Source organism: Tachysurus fulvidraco, chromosome 14 (genome assembly GCF_022655615.1).
Source record: "Tachysurus fulvidraco isolate hzauxx_2018 chromosome 14, HZAU_PFXX_2.0, whole genome shotgun sequence".
Classification (NCBI taxonomy): domain Eukaryota; kingdom Metazoa; phylum Chordata; class Actinopteri; order Siluriformes; family Bagridae; genus Tachysurus; species Tachysurus fulvidraco.
In genome coordinates, this window is record NC_062531.1 from 1249682 (window position 1) to 1274681 (window position 25000).

The 25000-nt window shown below is 38.6% G+C and overlaps 1 protein-coding gene across 1 annotated transcript in view; it reads left to right on the forward strand.

Moving 5' to 3' along the window:
- The window catches only part of lhx4 (LIM homeobox 4), a 20353-nt gene extending 1114 nt beyond the window's left edge, over positions 1-19239 (forward strand). Inside the window, exons 2-6 of the mRNA XM_047800023.1 lie at positions 3944-4115; positions 6270-6472; positions 8989-9143; positions 9776-9947; positions 17595-19239. Coding sequence (XP_047655979.1) covers positions 3944-4115; positions 6270-6472; positions 8989-9143; positions 9776-9947; positions 17595-17914 — 1022 coding nt within the window. The 3' untranslated portion in view covers positions 17915-19239. The remainder of the gene's footprint in view (positions 1-3943; positions 4116-6269; positions 6473-8988; positions 9144-9775; positions 9948-17594) is intronic.
- Positions 19240-25000: the final 5761 nt, after the last annotated feature.

Here is a 25000-nt window from a genome sequence, read left to right on the forward strand (position 1 = left end):
ATCTGCTCTCCATAATCAGATAGAAGTCAGTGAGATAAATGTGGGTGAAAATCTACAGAGCTGCACATTTACACACTTTAGGATACACGCTGTTTTTGTTTTTCTTTTCATTTCTTTTTTTATTATATATTTCTTATTTTTCTTTCATTTTTTTAACTAAAATATAATCTATGAACACGTGACATTAACGCACGTCTGATGTGAAGTGAATTTTTTAAGTTGCGTGTTACATTCTGCATGTTATTCATGTTGTAACATTGGAGAAATAAATCATCACGTGTGCAAGAACAGAGTTTATTATAAATAATCCTGAAATAATATTTTTTTTCTTTTCTTTTTATTACCATTATTATTTCTGCAAGATCGTTTTAGTTAAAATCCTACCACCACCACCACCACCACCACCACCACCACCACCACCACCATCATCATCATCAGTTTTATTTATTAGGATTTAAAATCTATTTTTAAATGAAAACAACATCGCATGATTCAGATAGGCCATGCTGCTTAAATGAAGAGTGAATTTATTGTGTTTAGTAATGTTGCTTTTAATTATTTTTATCTGAATCTCGTTTCACAAAATTCGTTAAATGTCGTTAAAATAAATTCCGAATTCAATAATCAATAACTTGTCATAACATCCATTTTATTCTCAAACCACTAGGTCTCCTAAAACCCGGGGTAATTAGTGTGTGTGTGTGTGTGTGTGTGTGTGTGTGTGTGTGTGTGTGTGTGTGTGTGTGTGTGTGTGTGTGTGTGTGTGTGAGAGAGAGAGAGAGAGAGAGAGAGAGAGAGAGAGAGAGAGAGAGAGAGAGAGAGAGAGAGAGAGAGAGAGACTATATCACTGTGACGTTGCATAGAAACGCGACATAACATTAACACGTTCATATTAGTTCCAAACTGAGCAAAATAAAGCGGTTATAACCAGCAGACGGATGTGGCGCGAGGTTTAAAGAGGCAAAAATAATGCAATAAATATAAAAGGGAATTAAACCCTAAATTCATAAATTTGTAAGATTTCAGTGTTTATCGTTTTATACCACGTTACTGAGGTTGAGAACAAAAAGGTGAAACGTGTCACTGCTGAAGTCCCGGAGGTTATTATAGACCAAACGGAAAGAAAAGCTCTGATGTAAACTTCTGAGGGTTAAATCGGTGTTTAACTAGCTTTGTTTTATATAAACTGCATTAAACAGCGCGATGATAATTCTGTATATAAATACTCTATACAGCTGCCTAAGCTGAAGGCATCATCTGCACTTCTACCTGCACTCAGGTGCTATTGTTTACCTGCAGTAGTACATGTGCTGGTGAAACTTTTAACTTAAACCTTCTGCACTAATTATTGAACTTCAAACATTGTACAGTGAGAAAAACACAGCATAAAGGACAAAACATGTCCCACAGTTTAGTTTGGTGTCTTTATTGTTGATGTTTTGTAAATGTTTGTGACTATAGAAACTAATCAGCGTCTGCAAAATTACTTTTGTAAAAAAAAAAAAAAAATACTGTAGTATATGAAATAATTTAGAAAGTAAAGGGGGCGTAATATTAGAAAATATGTATACTGATCTTAACGCAGATGTTAATTTAACTCTCTTAGTCCGCTTTGACATTTTAACACACACACACACACACACACACACACACACACACACACACACACACACACACACACACACACACACACACACACACACACACACAGCATTAGAAGCTCTCTCTCACTCATTTTCTACCTCGGGTCACGGGGAGCCTGTGCTCTCAGGCGTCATCGGGCATCAAGGCAGGAAGTGGGTTATTCTACCTGTATTATTTTTTATTATATTAGGGGATTTAAACAATTTTCCCCCATAATGAATATAATAAACCGGATAATTTAGGTTTTATATTCTATAGGACAGAATTTCAATCCAGAAGTGATAGTAATCGACGACGACGACGATGATGATGATGATATTTTATTAAATTCATATTTTAATACTATACTATACTATACTATACTATACTATACTATACTATACTATACTATACTATACTATAACATGTAATTTGTTGTTATTACTGAATGCGAAAACACAACCCTTAATGGAGCAGAAGGATACTTTAACACAAATAAAATAAAGAAATAAACACTCGCCAGAAACAGATTTAGTCAAGATCTACTTATGAATGAAAATCCAAGCAGCATGTAAATGTCCAACAACAGACAACTTTATCCTAATGTACCTGAATCGTCCTGAATGTTGAAGAAATATTTAGAACACAATCGCTAACAGAACTTTGTTTAAACATCATAAAACGACCTGGTAATGATGTTGTGGTTATAACAAACGTTTAGATTATAGTTTATAGTTTAGTTTATAAACGCATTAACAGCTTTATTTTGTCCAGATTTCACTTTTGCATTTTATAAAGAAGACATTTGGTCTGTTTGGTAATGAAACCGAATAAAACCTAATAAACATTATACTGATCATTCTATTGCTCAGGAAACTGTAGATTTAAAAAATTCTTATTCGATAATAAATATTTTTTAAACTATTATAATATAACATTTTGATCTATATGCGTGCCGGTGTTTTAATAAGTGATCTCTAATTGTTCTATATTAGAATAATATATTCCCTGTATATATATTATTTTTTAAGCATTTAAGGCAGAATATTTATTGTTTTTCGCGTGCGTGTGCTTTAGGAATTGATTTTAATCTATTGATTATTTATTTACTGCATCATTAATTCTGTTTTGTTAGAATCGCGCGCGCGTGTCTGTGTGTTGTGTGTGTTGAAATTGTGCGTGTGTGTGTGTGTGTGTGCGCGCGCGCGCGTATATGTGTGTGTGTGCGCGCGCGTGTGGTGTGTGTGTGTGTGTGTGTGTGTGTGTGTGTGTGTGTGTGTGTGTGTGTGTGTGTGTGTGTGTGTATGTGTGAATTTTCAAATAATCTTTAAATAATTGATTAATTTTCTCTTTCAGGTCAATTTTAACTTTTAACTGTTTGCTAATTTGCGATTTTTAAAACATTGTATCCTTCATGATATATGCCTGAGAGAGGAGACAAACATAAGACATTTAGGCAGAAACAAACACTAAATAAATAAATAAATAAATAAATAAATAAATAAATAAATAAATAAATAAATAAATAAATAAATAAGGGTCACGTGACGGCGTTCACTCCAAGCAATTAAAAATGTATATATTTTTTATGTAATTGTAGGTTGATTGTGGACTCAACCCTATGAGAGATATTGATCAGTGTCAGTGTCGGTGTTACTCCACTATTCCCTGCTCTTATTATATATTAAATCATTATTTTATGAGTAGCTTTGCGCGCATGCGCGTGCCACCGCTCTTTATTCTGTATTATCGATTTATTTTCTGTATGAATGGTGGTCTTTCATCACCTGATTTCCGTTTTACCTGACTCTCCAGACACGCTGCTTCACATCAACTCTACACACACACACACACACACACACACACACACACACACACACACACACACACACACACACACACACACACACACACACATTTTTTGAACATTGCGATGATGTTGTGATGATCTTGTTTATTAACATGTTTATTGTCTTTCTGATAATATAAATAATTCTGAATAATATAAATAAAATATATACTTAGATTTTAAAAAAGGACCTAAAATGAGAAAAGAAAAAAATGACAATATTTTTTGCATATGTTTATATGTTTATATGTTTATTGCATATAACATTATAACATATTATTATTATTATTATTATTATTATTATTTTATGAAGTCATAAATCAAAGTAAATATTAAATATCGATTATTGATTATTGTGTGTGTGTGTGTGTGTGTGTGTGTGTGTGTGTGTGTGTGTGTGTGTGTGTGTGTGTGTGTGTGTGTGTGTGTGTGTGTGTGTGTGTGTGTGTGTGTGTGTGTGTGTGTATACAGAGGTCCCGGAGTGTGCGGGATGTAACCAACGTATCCTCGATAAGTTTGTGTGTAAGGTTCAGGATCTGCACTGGCACTCCACCTGTCTCAGGTGTGCAGAGTGTGAGGAGCTGCTGAGCGACAGGTGTTACTGCAGAGGAGGACGCGTCTACTGCAGAGAACACTTCTACACGTCAGTATATACAAGTCATTTTAGCTTTTTTTTACTACATGTGTGTGAAACATACATTTCTGTGCCTGAATTCCTGATTGTGTCCTGGTACAAGATGAAAGGCAGCCAAGGACTGTGACAGGGATGGAAACCAAATTTAACTTAAGGACCAGATGAAGGACAAACACAAGGACAAGAACTGTAAAGAATCTGTAAAGTGGTTGCAGGATCAGTTACTAACAACAAGACTGTTGAAGGAAAAACCCCTAACAATGATCCAGCCTGTAGGAGGTATTGAATCAGAAGAGAGAACATGGTCATTAGTAGACATCAGTGTAGCAGAGCCCACAGAGACTGTCAGTAGTGAGGTCAGAAGACCTGTGTTCTCTCACAGTCTGTGGGTGGAGCAGGGTCCAAAGAGGACATTGGTGTAGCAGGGTCCACAGGGGACGTTGGTGTAGCAGGGTCCATAGAGGACATTGATGTAGCCAGGTCCACAGAGGACATTGATGTAGCCGGGTCCACAGCGGACATTGGTGTATCAAGGTCCATAGAGACATTGATGTAGCAGGGTCCACAGCAGCCATCAGTGTAGCAGGGTCCACAGAGACTGTCAGTAGTGAGGTCTTCAGAAGACCTGTGTTCTCTCAAAGTCTGTGGGTGCATTGATGTAGCCTGGTCCACAAAGGACATTGATGTAGCAGGGTCCACAGAGGACACTGATGTAGCAGGGTCCATAGAGACATCGATGTAGCAGGGTCCACAGAGGACACTGATGTAGCAGGGTCCATAGAGACATCAATGTAGCAGGGTCCACAGAGGACACTGATGTAGCAGGGTCCATAGAGACATCAATGTAGCAGGGTCCACAGAGGACACTGATGTAGCAGGGTCCACAGAGGACGTTGATGTAGCAGGGTCCACAGAGGAATTTAACAGGACAGGGTTTTCAAGGGCAGACATCAGATTATCTAAGGCAGTTGAGAGAGCAGGCCACTGTCTGGCAAACACAAATCAAAGGTCCTTAAAGGCATTGGCAGATGACAGACCGTCATCATCATCAAAGCCAGTAAAGCACTTCCTGAAGCAGAAAATAGAGCAGGATCCTCACAAGTTGTCAGCTTAGATGGTTCTCAGACTCCAGTGACTGCACAAACACACTCTAAGAAAAGACTTTGGAGAGTTTGATAGATTTCCAACCAGCTCTGGAAGCCCAGAAAATATAAAGTCAGTGGTAGATTAGTGGTTAAAGGTCTGACCTGGAAATTGAAAGATTACAGTTTTTGATCCCAGGACTGCAAGACATCCATGTTATGGTGAAGAGACCTTAACCTAGTGTACATCACTTTAACAAAAATATCTTCTATATGGTCATTATTGAATATCAATGAACTTATTGTCAGGATTGTAGGATCGGGTTTGCACGTTCTGACACAAATTGCACCGATGCTATATTAACATCACTCAGCTGTGTTGAGTTTAATCAGCATCTACTCGTCGTGGTCGTGTAGCACCACACAGCAGCTTCAAAACACAGCAATAAAATTCACTCAAAGCAGCTGCCACTTTTTACTTCTTTCACAGTGGAGTGTGTGGCCTTCACCATCAGTAGGGCACAGTCATAATCACTTCTCCTGGTTTTCTCCTTCTCCTCCTCCTCCTCCTCTCTCTTTTCTTCTCTTATTTCAGCATTCTTATCCTTCTTTCCTTTCTCTCTTGTTCTTCTCTCCACGGCATTAGGAATAAATTAAGTTTGTCTTTTATCCGTTTACTGAATCATGTTTGAGACTTAAATGTCTCAGTGAGACTCTGAGTGGAAGATAACATTGTTACCTCACCCAAAGGGTAAAGGGGTGGGGTGGGGGGGGTGTTTAATGTTAAATGTGCCCCTCCCCACCCCATTCTGCCTTATGGGAAATGTGTGTATCATAGAGAGGCAGCCTAGGGCATGGGGAATCTGTGTCAGCATTACAGTATGAAATGACACACTTTACTCCCTGAAGGACAATTAGTGATGCTAATTAATTAATTAAATGAATTGGTGCTAATTTAACAACAAGCATTAAATTAAGCCGAAAGTAAAGAAACTTCTTTCCAACTGCGTCCCAATTTCCTGCTCATTTCTTAGCCAGGTGTGCTCACAGGTACCGGTTGTGTTTGTGTGTATCTCCACAGACGTTTTGGGACGAAGTGTGCATCATGTCAGCAGGGCATCCCTCCTTCTCAGGTGGTTCGCAAAGCGCAGGACTTCGTTTATCACCTGCACTGTTTTTCCTGCGTGATGTGCAGCAGACAGCTGGCCACCGGAGACGAGTTTTACCTGATGGAGGACGGCCGACTCGTCTGTAAGGTCGACTACGAAACTGCAAAACAGAATGGTGAGGAAGGAACGACTTGTGTTAACCATAACGTAAGTCGTTCCTTATATTTTATAAGGACATTCTGGGACATTGACATAGCCATGTGAGTAATAGTAGCCGATGAGATGTTTGGGGGCGGAGCTTCTTCTCCACTTCAGCAGCATTGGGTTGTATTTACAGTAGAAGTGAAATCACTGTTTCACTGTGTTTACGGCGACCAGACATCCGCTCTGTGTGTGTGTGTGTGTGTGTGTGTGTGTGTGTGTGTGTGTGTGTGTGTGTGTGTGTGTGTGTGTGTGCGCGCGTGTGCGCGTGTGCGTGTTTATGGAGATTTCCACAGAGCACTGATTGATTATGTTAAGTGAAGCGATGGGGTTTTATGGCAGTGCCTCAATAACCTCCAGCAGCCTGCCACTGTGAGGAGATTTACACATCTCTGAGCTCTCAGAGAGAACACACACACACACACACACACACACACACACACACACACACACACACACACACACACACACACACACACACACACACACACACTTGACACCACACAATTCATTTATTTAAATCAGGGGAATCACGTGGAAGCTTTTATTAAAGCGGCGCTGAGGTTGGAACACAGAAAGACAGAATCCAAATATAAAAGAGAAATATTTCATACAGTCATGTAAAAAAGCCTGTTTTTTTTTTTAAATAATTAAACTTTGATATTTGATATTCATTTAAACAATATTAGAAATTTCAAATAATAAACTAAACAAATAAAACACAAGAAAAAAATGTAATTACTTGTGAGTAAACACCAAGGACGCGCCCACAATTATTTGTACTTAAAATAGATGAAATGACCTACAGGTGTATCATCAGGTGTAAATGTTTAGAACATTGTTATAGAGCTTTATGAAGAAGACTTGTCTTATTTAAACCTCAGATAGTTCGTTTGGTTTGCTCTTTATTGTTGAAGTGAGAGGTTTCACCAAAGAGCTCTCTGAGGCCTTCAGAAAAAAAGATTTATGAGTCTGATAAGAGATATAAATAGACCTTACAATAATTTATAATCAGCCGTTCAACACTGTCCGGAAATCATTTACAAGTGGAGAACATTTAAAACAGCTTCCATCATGGACAGGTCAGGACATCATAGTAAAGTCACCGAAGGTGCAGGACGCAAGACGATTAAAGACGTCTCCAAAAACCCGAACATATCATCACTGGACCTACAGTAAGCTCCTGCTACAGTTGATGAGTCAAAGTGCACGAGTCTACAATCAGTAAGAGTCTGAACAACTTGAATGATTATGGGAGGTATGAAGGAGGAAACTTTTATTGTCTAAGAAAATCATGAGGACAAGACTGAAGTTTGTGAAAAGGACAAGACTTCTGGAATAACCTTCTGTAGACAGATGAGTCGAAAACTGAATTATTTGGAGACCATCTGCAGCATTTCAGCAAAAGAACCTCATACTAACTGTGAAACATGGAGGTGGAAGTGTTCTGGTTTGTGAATGTTTTGCTGCAGCAGGACCTGGTCAGGTCATCATCATAGAATCCACTATGAATTCTACATTGTGGGGCACACGGTGGCTTAGTGGTTAGCACGTTCTCCTCACACCTCCAGGGTCGGGGTTCGATTCCCACCTCCACCTTGTGTGTGTGGAGTTTGCATGTTCTCCCCATGCCTTGGGGGTACTCCGGTTTCCTTCATGCATGGTAGGTTGATTGGCATCTCTGGAAAATTGTCCGTAGTGTGTGTGTGTGTGTGTGAGTGAATGAGTGTGTGTGTGTGTGCCCTGTGATGGGTTGGCACTCCGTCCAGGGTGTATCCTGCCTCGATGCCCGATGACGCCTGAGGCACAGGATACCTGAGAAGTTCGGATAAATCCCAGTAAATCCACAAGGACTCACAGAACAGTAAGAAACAGAGAATTCTGGAATGACCGAGTCAAAGCCCAGATCTGAAACCTACTGAGATCTTGTGTGGTGATTTGTAACAGACTGTGGATGTAAGAAACCCCTCAAACATCACAAACATGCATTGAGGACTGGGGGAAACTTTCTTCCGGTAGATGGCTAAAGAAACGTCTAACGTGTTGTTTAGAAGCGATTACATGACTTTTATCTACAGGTACAAATGAAAACAAGACCAGAAAGAGCTGAATATTTAATGTGGTGTCCTGATGTTTGTCACATGACATCATTTAATAAATCAGATCAGAATTAAACAAAGAAAAATCATTTATTTCATCCTGATTCTGTGGATTGTGTTTAATAGTAAAGTTTATCGGGTTTTAGGAGAAAAATGATTTAGATTTTATTTTTACTTTTAATGAATATTTTCTTTTCAAAACATTCTGAAATTAATAAGAATTGTTAAGTTCATTCAGTGACTAAGTTATTGCTGGATATTTCTCATAGTGCTGCAGATAATAAGATTTTCATGGTCAGTAATGTGTGTGTGTGTGTGTGTGTGTGTGTGTGTGTGTGTGTGTGTGTGTGTGTGTGTGTGTGTGTGTGTGTGTGTGTGTGTGTGTGTGTAGATGACTCGGAGTCAGGAGCGAAGCGTCCTCGCACCACCATCACGGCCAAACAGCTGGAGACGCTGAAGAGTGCGTATAAAAACTCTCCCAAACCTGCACGGCACGTGCGAGAGCAGCTCTCCTCCGAGACAGGACTCGACATGCGTGTAGTACAGGTACCTTCCTTCTATTCATCTATTCATCTATCCTTCCTTCCTTCCTTCCTTCCTTCCTTCATTCCTTTCCTCTGTTCTCTGTGTTGTTTTTAATTCTTTTGTTTATTGTTTTGTTTGACTTTTTTACTTTTCCTTATTTTCTCCATCTTAATTTATTTTATCTTTTCTTCTCTCCCTTTGTCTTTCTTTCTTTCTTTCTTTCTTTCTTTCTTTCTTTCTTTCTTTCTTTCTTTCTCTTTTTTCTTATTCTCCTAAATCACATTTTTCATATTTTATTTTGCTCTTAATAATCAAAACAAACATTAAATACATAAAAGAAAAAATTTCTTTCACGCATTTAACTGCTGTGTTCTAACATACCACAAACAAATCTCTCTCTCTCTCTCTCTCTCTCTCTCTCTCTCTCTCTCTCTCTCTCTCTCTCTCTCTCTCTCTCTTATTCTTTCTCTCTTTCTCTTTCTCTCTCTCTCTCTTATTCTTTCTCTCTCTTTCTCTCTCTTATTCTTTCTCTCTCTTTCTCCCTCTCTTTCTCTCCCTCTCTCTCTCCCTCTCTCTCTCTTTCTCTCACTCTCTCTCTCCCTCCCTCTCTCTCCCTCTCTCTCTCCCTCTCTCTCTCTCTCTCTCTCTCTCAGGTTTGGTTCCAGAACAGACGAGCGAAAGAGAAGAGGTTAAAGAAAGACGCTGGTCGTCATCGCTGGGGTCAGTTTTATAAAAGTGTAAAGCGTAACCGCGGAGCGGCGAAGGTGGAGAAGGAGAGTTCAGCTGAGGATGGAGGGATGAGTGACAGTGAGCTCAGCTTCAGAGGTACATTTCACTTTCACATCTTTCCAGATTCACAGTCATCACTCTGTCATGCATGTCATTATGGTCAGAGCAATCGCTCCCTCACCAGACTGTTTCTCTATCAGTGTTAATGACACACTAAATATAATAGAAGAAAAGTCATCTATCCTGAAGCTGTGAGGAAACACACAGAGACTCACACTTTATATAAACACACACACTCTATATAAACACACACACTCTATATAAACACACACACTCTATATAAACACACACACTCTATATAAACACACACACTCTATATGAACACACACACTCTATATAAACACACACTCTATATGAACACACACACTCTATATGATCACACACTCTATATGAACACACACACTCTATATAAACACACACATTCTATATGATCACACACACTCTATATGAACACACACACTCTATATAAACACACACATTCTATATGATCACACACACTCTATATGAACACACACACTCTATATGAACACACACACTCTATATGATCACACACACTCTATATGATCACACACACTCTATATGATCACACACACTCTATATAAACACAAGCACTCTATATGAACACACACACTCTATATAAACACACACACTCTATATGAACACACACACTCTATATAAACACAAGCACTCTATATGAACACACACACTCTATATGAACACACACACTCTATATGATCACACACTCTATATGAACACACACACTCTATATAAACACACACACTTTATATAAACACACACACTCTATATGATCACACACACTATATAAACACACACACACTCTATATGATCACACACACTCTATAGAAACACACACACTTTATATAAACACACACACTCTATATGATCACACACACTCTATAGAAACACACACACTTTATATAAACACACACACTCTATATGATCACACACACTATATAAACACACACACACTCTATATGATCACACACACTCTATATAAACACACACACTCTATATGAACACACACACTCTATATAAACACACACACTTTATATAAACACACACACTCTATATGATCACACACACTATATAAACACACACACACTCTATATGATCACACACACTCTATATAAACACACACACTCTATATAAACACACACTCTATATAAACACACACACTCTATATGAACACACACACTCTATATGATCACACACTCTATATAAACACACATTCTATATGATCACACACATTCTATATGATCACACACACTCTATATGAACACACACACTCTATATAAACACACACACTTTATATAAACACACACACTCTATATGATCACACACACTATATAAACACACACACACTCTATATGATCACACACACTCTATATAAACACACACACTCTATATAAACACACACACTCTATATAAACACACACATTCTATATGATCACACACATTCTATATGATCACACACACTCTATATGAACACACACACTCTATATAAACACACACACTCTATATGAACACACACACTCTATATGAACACACACACTCTATATGAACACACACACTCTATATGATCACACACACTCTATATAAACACACACACTCTATATGATCACACACACTCTATATAAACACACACACTTTATATAAACACACACACTCTATATGATCACACACACTATATAAACACACACACACTCTATATGATCACACACACTCTATATAAACACACACACTCTATATAAACACACACACTCTATATGAACACACACACTCTATATGAACACACACACTCTATATAAACACACACACTCTATATAAACGCACACACTCTATATGATCACACACACTCTATATGAACACACACACTCTATATAAACACACACTCTATATGATCACACACACACTCTATATGAACACACACACTCTATATGATCACACACACTCTATATGATCACACACACTCTATATGAACACACACACTCTATATGAACACACACACACTCTATATGAACACACACTCTATATGAACACACACTCTATATGAACACACACACTCTATATGAACACACACTCTATATGAACACACACACTCTATATGAACACACACTCTCTATATGATCACCCACTCTATATGATCACACACTCTGTATAAACACACACTCTATATGAACACACACACTCTATATGAACACACACTCTATATGATCACACACTCTATATAAACACACACACTCTATATGAACACACACACACTCTATATGAACACACACTCTATATGAACACACACTCTATATGAACACACACACTCTATATGAACACACACACACTCTATATGAACACACACTCTATATGAACACACACTCTATATGAACACACACACTCTATATGAACACACACTCTATATGAACACACACTCTATATGATCACACACTCTATATGAACACACACACTCTATATGAACACACACACACTCTATATGAACACACACTCTATATGAACACACACTCTATATGAACACACACACTCTATATGAACACACACTCTATATGAACACACACTCTATATGATCACACATTCTATATGATCACACATTCTATATGATCACACACACTCTATATGAACACACACTCTATATGATCACCCACTCTATATGATCACACACACTTTATATAAACACACACTCTATATGAACACACACACTCTATATGAACACACACTCTCTATATGATCACCCACTCTATATGATCACACACTCTGTATAAACACACACTCTATATGAACACACACACTCTATATGAACACACACTCTATATGATCACACACTCTATATAAACACACACTCTATATGATCACACACTCTATATGATCACACACACTCTATATAAACACACACTCTATATGATCACACACACTCTATATAAACACACACTCTATATGAACACACACACTCTATATAAACACACACACTCTATATGAACACACACACTCTATATAAACACAAGCACTCTATATGAACACACACACTCTATATGAACACACACACTCTATATGATCACACACTCTATATGAACACACACACTCTATATAAACACACACATTCTATATGATCACACACACTCTATATGAACACACACACTCTATATGAACACACACACTCTATATGAACACACACACTCTATAAACACACACACTCTATATGAACACACACACACTCTATATGAACACACACTCTATATGAACACACACTCTATATGAACACACACACTCTATATGAACACACACTCTATATGAACACACACTCTATATGATCACACATTCTATATGATCACACATTCTATATGATCACACACACTCTATATGAACACACACTCTATATGATCACCCACTCTATATGATCACACACACTTTATATAAACACACACTCTATATGAACACACACACTCTATATGAACACACACTCTCTATATGATCACCCACTCTATATGATCACACACTCTGTATAAACACACACTCTATATGAACACACACACTCTATATGAACACACACTCTATATGATCACACACTCTATATAAACACACACTCTATATGATCACACACTCTATATGATCACACACACTCTATATAAACACACACTCTATATGATCACACACACTCTATATAAACACACACTCTATATGAACACACACACTCTATATAAACACACACACTCTATATGAACACACACTCTCTATATGATCACCCACTCTGTATAAACACACACTCTATATGAACACACACACTCTATATGATCACACACTCTGTATAAACACACACTCTATATGAACACACACACTCTATATGAACACACACTCTATATGATCACACACTCTATATAAACACACACTCTATATGATCACACACACTCTATATAAACACACACTCTATATGATCACACACACTCTATATAAACACACACTCTATATGAACACACACACTCTATATGAACACACACACTATATGAACACACACTCTATATAAACGCACACTCTATATGAACACACACACTCTATATGATCACACACACTCTATATAAACACACACTCTATATGATCACACACACACTCTATATAAACACACACTCTATATGAACACACACCACTATATGAACACACACTATATGAACACACACACTATATGAACACACACACTATATGAATACACACCACTATATGAACATACACAGAAAGTCGTTGCCTAATGGTTAGAGAGTCTGACTCAGGGTGTGTGTGTGTGTGTGTGTGTGTGTGTGTGTGTGTGTGTGTGTGTGTGTGTGTGTGTGTGTGTGTGTGTGTGTGTGTGTGTGTGTGTGTGTGTGTGTGTTCACTGCTGTGTGTGTGCACTTTGGATGGGTTAAATGCAGAGAACAAATTCTGAGTATGGGTCACGTCACTTTCACTTTTTCTTTCTTTCACACAAACTATTTGAACACACACACTATATGAACACACACACACACACACACACACACACACACACACACACACACACACACACACACACACACACACACACACACACACACACACACACACACACTATATGAACACACACCACTATATGAACACACAAACTATAGAAACACACACCAGTATATAAACACACACCACTATATAAACACACACCACTATATGAACACACACACACTATATGAACACACACCATATGAACACACAAACTATACTGTATAAACACACACCAGTATATAAACACACACCACTATATGAACACACACTCACTATATGAACACACACCACTTTTTAAACACACACCAGTATATAAACACACACCACTATATGAACACACACACACACACACACACACACACACACACACACACACTATATGAACACACACCACTATATGAACACACAAACTATACTGTATAAACACACACCAGTATATAAACACACACCACTATATGAACACACACCACTATATAAACACACACCAGTATATAAACACACACCACTATATGAACACACACCACTATATAAACACACACCAGTGTATAAACACACACCACTATATAAACACACACAACTCTATATGAACACACAGACTTTATATGAAAACACACTCTACATGAATACACACACACTATATAAACACATGCCACTATATAAACACATACCACTATATAAACACACACCAGTATATAAACACACACCACTATATGAACACACACCAGTATATAAACACACACCACTATATAAACACACACACTATATAAACACACACCAGTGTATAAACACACACCACTATATAAACACACACAACTCTATATGAACACACAGACTTTATATGAACACACACTCTACATGAATACACACACACTATATAAACACACGCCACTATATAAACACACACCACTATATAAACACACACCACTATATGAACACACATCACTATATAAACACACACAACTCTATATGAACACACACCTCTATATGAACACACAGACTTTATATGATCACACACTCTATATGAACACACACACTATATAAACACACACCACTATATAAACACACACCACTATATGAACACACATCACTATATAAACACACACAACTCTATATGAACACACACCTTTATATGAACACACAGACTTTATATGATCACACACACTATATGATCACACACTCTATATGAACACACACACTATATAAACACACACCACTATATGAACACACACACTATATGAACACACCCCACTATATGAACACACACCACTATATAAACACACACACTATATGAACACACACACTATATCAACACACACTCTATATGAACACACAGACTTTATATCAACACACACTCTATATGAACACACACCACTATATGAACACACACCAGTATATGAACACACACATACTCCTGTATGAAGACACAACTCTATATGAACACACACTCCTGTATGAACACACAAACACCTCTATACGAATACATGAATGTATGAATTATTTAAACTACATTCATTTGCATAATTAATGCTAGCGTCACAATCTTAGTAAAATATTAAGCCTTTCACACTCAGATTTTCAGCCTATCATACAGTTCATACACACATTTTTTTTATCCACAGCTCGATTATTTCTATTTATTTATTTATTTATTTATTTATTTATTTATTTATGTATTTTATGACTGCTTGGTCTTTGCGAGTCGGTTTCGGAAAAGCTGTAAAAGTCCACGTCTACTTTTAAAAGGCAGCGTTTACGAGACGTGAAAACGGAAAGCGAAGCTCAAAGTCAATTAGACCGAAAGCGTGCGTGTGAGAGGACGTGGAGTTTAAACACACTGCGTTTATAAACAGCTGAAACATTTTCACTTAGACTTTCTAAAACATTTGGTGGGGGAAAAAAAACTCCATACAGGATTAAAACGGTATTTATGTGGCCTTCCTTATACGTCCTTAATACCAGATGTGCGTCAGATGATTTAAAATTTATCAAACGGTATTTTTACTAGGGATGTACCGATCCGATATTTTGGATCGGTATCGGCGCCGATCCAAGCATTTTGAGTGGATCGGGTATCGGTGGTGCGTGACCGATCCAAATCCGATACCCGTGGTCATGTGTATCGCACTTTTCAGAGCGCCGCCAGTCGAATCCATTCCGCTTGAGGAATGCCCTAATGAATTAAACTCCATTCCGTGTTTTACCTACAGCACTGACCACCACGCTGCTGCGTCCAGAAATCCATGGGCGTTGGAACCGTTATATGTGTGTGGGACAGGACACGCCCACTTTTTATTTACTTCCGACGCCCGTGTTGGTTGATTAATGTCAATAACTAACTATTGCTTGAACTTATATAGATGCAAAAAATACACTTATATATTAAATTAAATAGAAAATAAATATAATACATTTTATAGGAAATATGTCGCACAACCGCCTCATTTGGGTGTGAGGTTTACTGTTTAATACACTTTACATCGTGTTTCAGGAGTTCTAATATAATATAATATTCACTTTAAAATATTGTCTTTTCTTCAGAAAATAATTTAATAATTATATATCGTATTTATGGTTTAGATTGTTATACCACTAACTGGTAAAAGTTCTGTTTGCTGCTGCATTAATACTTTTTAAAGGTTTCTTGTGTTTTCATTTTTCATACAGTAAAAGGGCATTTTTGTATTTCTTTGCCAGAAACAAATAAATCTTAATAACTAAACAAGTTTTATACATTTTTTAGTTTTAAAGGTAGAAAAGAACACAGATATCGGATCGGTATCGGTATCGACCGATACTCTGGCAAACTCCGGTATCGGATCGTAAGAGAAAAAGTGGTATCTGTACATCCCTAATTTTTACAGAAACATATTTACATTGTATGTTTACATTAAATATGTTATTGCTTATGACTTCTGATGTCATTTCCTGTCTCTTGCAGTGAAACAGATCCTTTGTGTTATATTTTTATATATTGAAACCATGTGAATTGTTTAAAGCGCTATACAAGTAAACTGAATTAAAAATTTAATTCAGTATTTACGATGCTAATTTGCATTCAGTGATGATGTCATAATGATTAAATTCTGTTCAAATAATTGTTATAAACCTTTGTGAGGTTATTCACACACATTATATTTCTGTCCCGCTCAGATGAACAGATCCTGTCAGAGCTGGGCCACGCTAACGGCCTGTACGAGAGCGCCGGGGACGTTTCCAGCAGCAACATGATGAACAGCAGTTTCTCTTTAGAGGCTGCGAGTCCTTATTCGCCCTCGTCCATCAGCTCGCTTCCTGGACACGCCCACCTCCTTGGAGGCGTGACCTTCAGCATGGAGGGGCTGGCAGGTGCGGCGGGTCAGCCGCTCAGAGCCGTGACCTCTGACCTTTCTACAGGCAGTAGCACCGGATACCCAGACTTCCCCACGAGCCCCGCCTCCTGGCTGGACGAGATGGACCACACCCAGTTCTGAGGTCAAAAGTCATTCTGAAGATATTCTGAAAAAAAAACATTTTCAGACATTGTGATTTTAGTCTAGCGCAATTCTAAGGTCAAAGGTAATGACATAAAAAAAAAACAAAAAAAAAACAATGGACACTAAGAAGTGCACACTTTCCTGAAAGGACACTATTTTGGTTTTAATACGTCCTGATGATGTTTATCAACATTCTCTCCTTCTGTGTCAATTTAATCAGTTCATGTACATTTTTCTGATTCTTTGAAAGTGTGTGTGCGTGTGTGTGTGTGTGTGTGTGTGTGTGTGTGTGTGTGTGTGTGTGTGTGTGTGTGTGTGCGTGCGTGTGCACATCATATATTTGCAAACAGCATAAGAACATACGCACATTATCACATTACAGGGACAAGAGACACACAATCGGCCTTGTCCTATTTCCAGTACTGTTGTTAATGCACCCTTGCTGACTTCCCCTTGGTGCAGTTACTTTACCAGCTGGAGTGAAGTTAGTTATTCGATGAAGAAACAATTCAACATCACTGCAGATTTTAGGAGCACAAATTACCCACAAGGCTTTTCTTTAATCTGATGACACCTGAAGGAAGGCGATACTTTATTAGCGACCTCTAGCTAAACGACATGCTAGTGATTTAAGAACGAGCCGACGTACAGGATGTTAAAACGTCGGTTAATATTTGTGTGCATTCCGTTAAACAATTCATTCGGTTGGCAAAAGTGCTCACTGGTGAAGGGAAGTGTACAAGGGTTCGTTAAAAACAGTATCGATCACCTATGGCATGAATGCTGTTAGCACTGAAGCTACATGCTAACTGGTAGCACTGGACAATGCATGTTCTGTAGTATTGACAAACGCCACAGTGACGTTAAAGCCTTCTGATTGGCCACAGAATTAAAGCTCCGCCCCATTCCTTTTCCCACACTTTTTGGAGAGGGATTATTGCACAAAACATTTGATGGTTTAATTGTTTTCCTTTCAGCGGAGCGACTCGAGCGTGGCACAAGATTCAGAGTTCACAGCGTGAGTGCATTACCAAGAACTGCAGCACTTTTTTTTTTAAATCTATTTTTATTTACATTTATTGTTGTTTAAAAGCTGCATGATCACTTACACTATAGCAGCTAAGAATGCAGTCACATGATCAGACACTAACAGTCAACTTGTACAAAGAACATTTTCAGAACAAGCAGAAAACTGATTGTACTGTTACAGGAAAATGAATTTCAGGGTCATGGTTGTCATAGTGGGGCACGGTGGCTTAGCGGTTAGCACGTTCGCCTCACACCTCCAGGGTCGGGGGTTCGATTCCCTCCTCCGCCTCGTGTGTGTGGAGTTTGCATGTTCTCCCCGTGCCTCGGGGGTTTCCTCCGGGTACTCCGGTTTCCTCCCCCGGTCCAAAGACATGCATGGTAGGTTGATTGGTATCTCTGGAAAATTGTCTTTAGTGTGTGTGTGTGTGTGTGTGTGTGTGTGTGTGTGTGAGTGAATGAGAGTGTGTGTGTGTGTGAATGAGAGTGTGTGTGTGCCCTGTGATGGGTTGGCACTCCGTCCAGGGTGTATCCTGCCTCGATGCCTGATGACGCCTGAGATAGACACAGAATCCCCGTGACCCGAGAAGTTCGGATAAGCGGTAGAAGATAGATGAATGAATGAATGGTTGTCGTAGTAACAAGCTGCCTGTGGTCAGTGATCAGTGATCTGCCTGTATCAGTGAAAAATGATGGAGTCGTGGAAGAAACATCATCGTGTCAGTGTTTGACGGCCCATGAAATAAAACCAGCTCATGATAGTGCACTCTGTCGTAGTGATCGAGGACGATACGGAACGTGACCGTGGTGGCGTCTTGTCTGAAACGTAAAGAGGGAAAATATTTTCATAATGAAACGTTTCAACAGTGTTGTTTTTAATTATTGGTAAAGTAATTATGAATAAATCCACATCAGTATTTCATTGGAAGTCGTGTCGCAGATCCACCGTCCACTCGCAGGTCCGTGGAATTATTCTATCATGTGACTTGTGGAAAATTGGAGAAATTGAATAAAACGATCTATTAAACATGACATGCTGACGAGGAGAAATAATTTGGCACATTCTAATATTAATATAAAAAGATCTGCAAGAAAATCCTTATTTATTTGTGAACATCTGACTATATTTTTGGATAAGATTTTATTAAAATGAAGTAATTCAGCTAGCAAACGGATCTCGGAGGAAAATGAAACTAAACGATTTGTTTTGCCGCCTCTTAAACAGCTGTTGTAAATTTTGTACAGTTCTATAAAAGTGTTGACCGTCTTGTTTTGTTTTCTCAGCACTAGTTACTGTCATGTGTGTTTGAAAACTTCATGCCTTCTGTGCAATGGTCTGATCTGTGCAGTCCGATCTATACAGGAAAATAAAGCTGAATCATTTGGAGCAGCTGTCTGGGTCATCACTTCAGTTTAAATCCAAATATCAAGTATCAAACTCCACACTAACTCTACATCACTAACTCTACACCATCACTAACTCTACACCATCACTAACTCTACACCATCACTAACTCTACACCATCACTAACAACACTAATTCTACACCATCACTAACTCTACACCATCACTAACTCTACACCATCACTAACTCTACACCATCACTAACTCAACACCATCACTAACAACACTAACTCTACACCATCACTAACTCTACATCATCACTAACTCTACACCATCACTAACTCTACACCATCACTAACTCTACACCATCACTAACTCTACACCATCACTAACAACACTAACTCTACACCTTCACTAACAACACTAACTCTACACCATCACTAACTCTACACCATCACTAACTCTACACCTTCACTAACAACACTAACTCTACACCATCACTAACTCTACACCATCACTAACTCTACACCATCACTAACAACACTAACTCTACACCTTCACTAACAACACTAACTCTACACCATCACTAACTCTACACCATCAATAACTCTACACCATCACTAACTCTACATCACTAACTCTACACCATCACTAACTCTACATCACTAACTCTACACCATCACTAACTCTACATCACTAACTCTACACCATCACTAACTCTACACCATCACTAACTCTACACCATCACTAACAATACTAACTCTACACCATCACTAACTCTACACCATCACTAATTCTACACCATCACTAACAATACTAACTCTACACCATCACTAACTCTACACCATCACTAACTCTACACCTTCACTAACTACACTAACTCTACACCATCACTAACTCTACACCATCACTAACTCTACATCACTAACTCTACACCATCACTAACTCTACACCTTCACTAACTCTACACCATCACTAACTCTACACCATCACTAACTCTACATCACTAACTCTACACCATCATAAACAACACTAACTCTACATCACTAACTCTACACCATCACAAACAACACTAACTCTACACCATCACTAACTCTACACCATCACTAACAACACTAACTCTACATCACTAACTCTACACCATCACTAACAACACTAACTTTACACCATCACTAACTCTACATCACTAACTCCACACCACCACTAACAACAGTAGCTCTACATCACTAACTCTACACCATCACAAACAACACTAACTCTACACCATCACTAACTCTACACCATCACTAACTCTACACCATCACTAACAACACTAACTCTACATCACTAACTCTACACCATCACTAACAACACTAACTTTACACCATCACTAACTCTACATCACTAACTCCACACCACCACTAACAACAGTAGCTCTACATCACTAACTCTACACCATCACAAACAACACTAACTCTACACCATCACTAACTCTACACCGTCACTAACAACACTAACTCTACACCATCACTAACAACACTAACTCTACACCATCACTAACTCTACATCACTAACTCTACACCATCATAAACAACACTAACTCTACATCACTAACTCTACATCACTAACTCTACACCATCACAAACAACACTAACTCTACACCATCACTAACTCTACATCACTAACTCTACACCATCACTAACAACACTAACTCTACACCATCACTAACTCTACACCATCACAAACAACACTAACTCTACACCATCACTAACTCTACATCACTAACTCTACACCATCACTAACAGCACTAACTCTACACCATCACTAACTCTACACCTTCACTAACTCTACACCTTCACTAACAACACTAACTCTACACCTTCACTAACAACACTAACTCTACACCTTCACTAACAACACTAACTCTACACCTTCACTAACTCTATACCTTCACTAACAACACTAACTCTACACCTTCACTAACAACACTAACTCTACACCATCACTAACTCTACACCAACACTAACTCTACACCACCACTAACAACACTAACTCTACACCTTCACTAACACTAACTCTACACCATCACTAACAACACTAACTCTACACCTTCACTAACTCTACACCTTCACTAACAACACTAACTCTACACCATCACTAACTCTACACCATCACTAACTCTACACCACCACTAACAACACTAACTCTACACCTTCACTAACAACACTAACTCTACACCTTCACTAACAACACTAACTCTACACCATCACTAACTCTACACCTTCACTAACAACACTAACTCTACACCATCACTAACTCTACACCTTCACTAACAATACTAACTCTACACCATCACTAACAATACTAACTCTACACCATCACTAACAACACTAACTCTACACCATCACTAACAACACTAACTCTACACCATCACTAACAACACTAACTCTACACCATCACTAACTCTACACCTTCACTAACAACACTAACTCTACAACATCACTAACTACAACACTAACTCTACACCATCACTAACTCTACACCTTCACTAACAACACTAACTCTACACCATCACTAACTCTACACCTTCACTAACTCTACACCATCAATAACTCTACACCTTCACTAACAACACTAACTCTACAACATCACTAACTACAACACTAACTCTACACCATCACTAACTCTACACCTTCACTAACATCACTAACTCTACAACATCACTAACTACAACACTAACTCTACACCATCACTAACTCTACACCATCACTAACTCTACAGCATTAATAAACACTAAAAATACATTTTGAATTTACATTTGATTTATGTCTGGATTCAAATTATCCAAATATGTGAAATACAGGGGGGGTTTACGGTGGCTTAGCGGTTAGCACGTTCGCCTCACACCTCCAGGGTCGGGGGTTCGATTCCCACCTCCACCTCGTGTGTGTGGAGTTTGCATGTTCTCCCCGTGCCTCGGGGGTTTCCTCCGGGTACTCCGGTTTCCTCCCCCGGTCCAAAGACATGCATGGTAGGTTGATTGGCATCTCTGGAAAATTGTCTGTAGTGTGTGAGTGTGTGTGTGAATGAGAGTGTGTGTGTGCCCTGTGATGGGTTGGCACTCCGTCCAGGGTGTATCCTGCCTCGATGCCCAATGACGCCTGAGATAGGCACAGGCTCCCCGTGACCCGAGAAGTTCGGATAAGCGGTAGAAGATGAATGAATGAATTTGAAATGATATTCTAATTCTAGCATAAACGCGGATTGTTTTCAGAAAGTAGGTTTAAATTATTATCAAAAAACAATTGATAGGAACTTATCACCTTTTTGATCTTTGATAATATTAAGACCCTACAGAGGAAATGAAATAAAATAAACAAAAAAATAAATAAATAAAATAAAATAAAATGTATTGTTTATGTTTGAATTATCTTTCGAATCTTTGCCACTCTTAACGTATGTAACCATTAAAAACGTTTTTTTACACTAACTGCTACAGTAAATCCTGAGCAGTGTCTCAATCAGCTCTCTATCTGCACATAAAGCAGTGCTTTACACAACCACTAATTGTTTTGGTCACTCCTGCTGTTCTTTTAAGCTTCTGAAAGGAAAACGGAAATAAAGAAATCAAACCAGTTAAACTCTAAACACATGGAGACACGACATAAAAATGACGTGATGAAAGAAAATAAATAATTAAATAAATATCTGGATGAAAAGCTTTCTTAAATAATTCCAGGTTCTGTCGTCGTTTTAATATCTTGGAAATTTCCTACTTGAGGCTCTGACACGGAGTCGCCGTTTTTAACGGGGCGGGGGGTGGGGGTGGGGGGGCATGAAAAAGCCTCCAGCAGTCTGAACTTTGTGGTTGGGCGCGTCGTATATTTTTAGTAGAAGTACCAGGCGCACTGCTGAAGGCCACAACACAGGAACTGGATGGAAATTCTGCAGCTGAAGTCGATAGAAGACGGTCCTCGCACCGGGTGATCTCGTTTGGTGGTGGTGCTTTTTGTTAGTTCTTCTAACATCTTAATTTGTCCTCCTGCAGAACATTTGCTGAACACTTCCATCTCCTTTTATATCCGTGTTCTTCTCTGAAGGTTTTACTGTAAGTTTCTTTTTACTGCATATCGGTTTTTTTTTCAGGCTCATAATATTCTGGGTAAGAAGCTGCTTCTCCTGACTGAAGCTCCAGCCAGACTGAGGAGCAGGTAGACTTTTATTTTGTTATGGATCCTGAGGAAATGGTGGTGACTTATAGATTCATTAAGAACTTGAATCCGATACCACAAATGCTGATGCTTGTTCAGATGATGCTCTTCCACTGAGGTCAAATTCCTGGAACAGTCACTAAAGACCGACTGCTGTATCTCCATCTATTTAAAATAAAAAACAGGTTGACTGAATTTATACCTGGCAATTTGTTAACCACAGGTCACTACTAAACCTTTCACTAGTACTAACTCTATACTACTAACCCTAGACTAATTCTAACCAGAGACCACATCTGAACTTGCCACACCTGGGATTCCCAACTTTGTGGCCCATGTGATCTCTGTGACCTCAAACATTAATCACTGTACATTTGATTTATAATTTAGGATTACTGTAATATGGGGGGGGGGCACGGTGGCTTAGTGGTTAGCACGTCTGTCTCACACCTCCAGGGTCGGGGGTTCGATTCCTGTGTGCCTTGTGTGTGTGGAGTTTGCATGTTCTCCCCGTGCCTCGGGG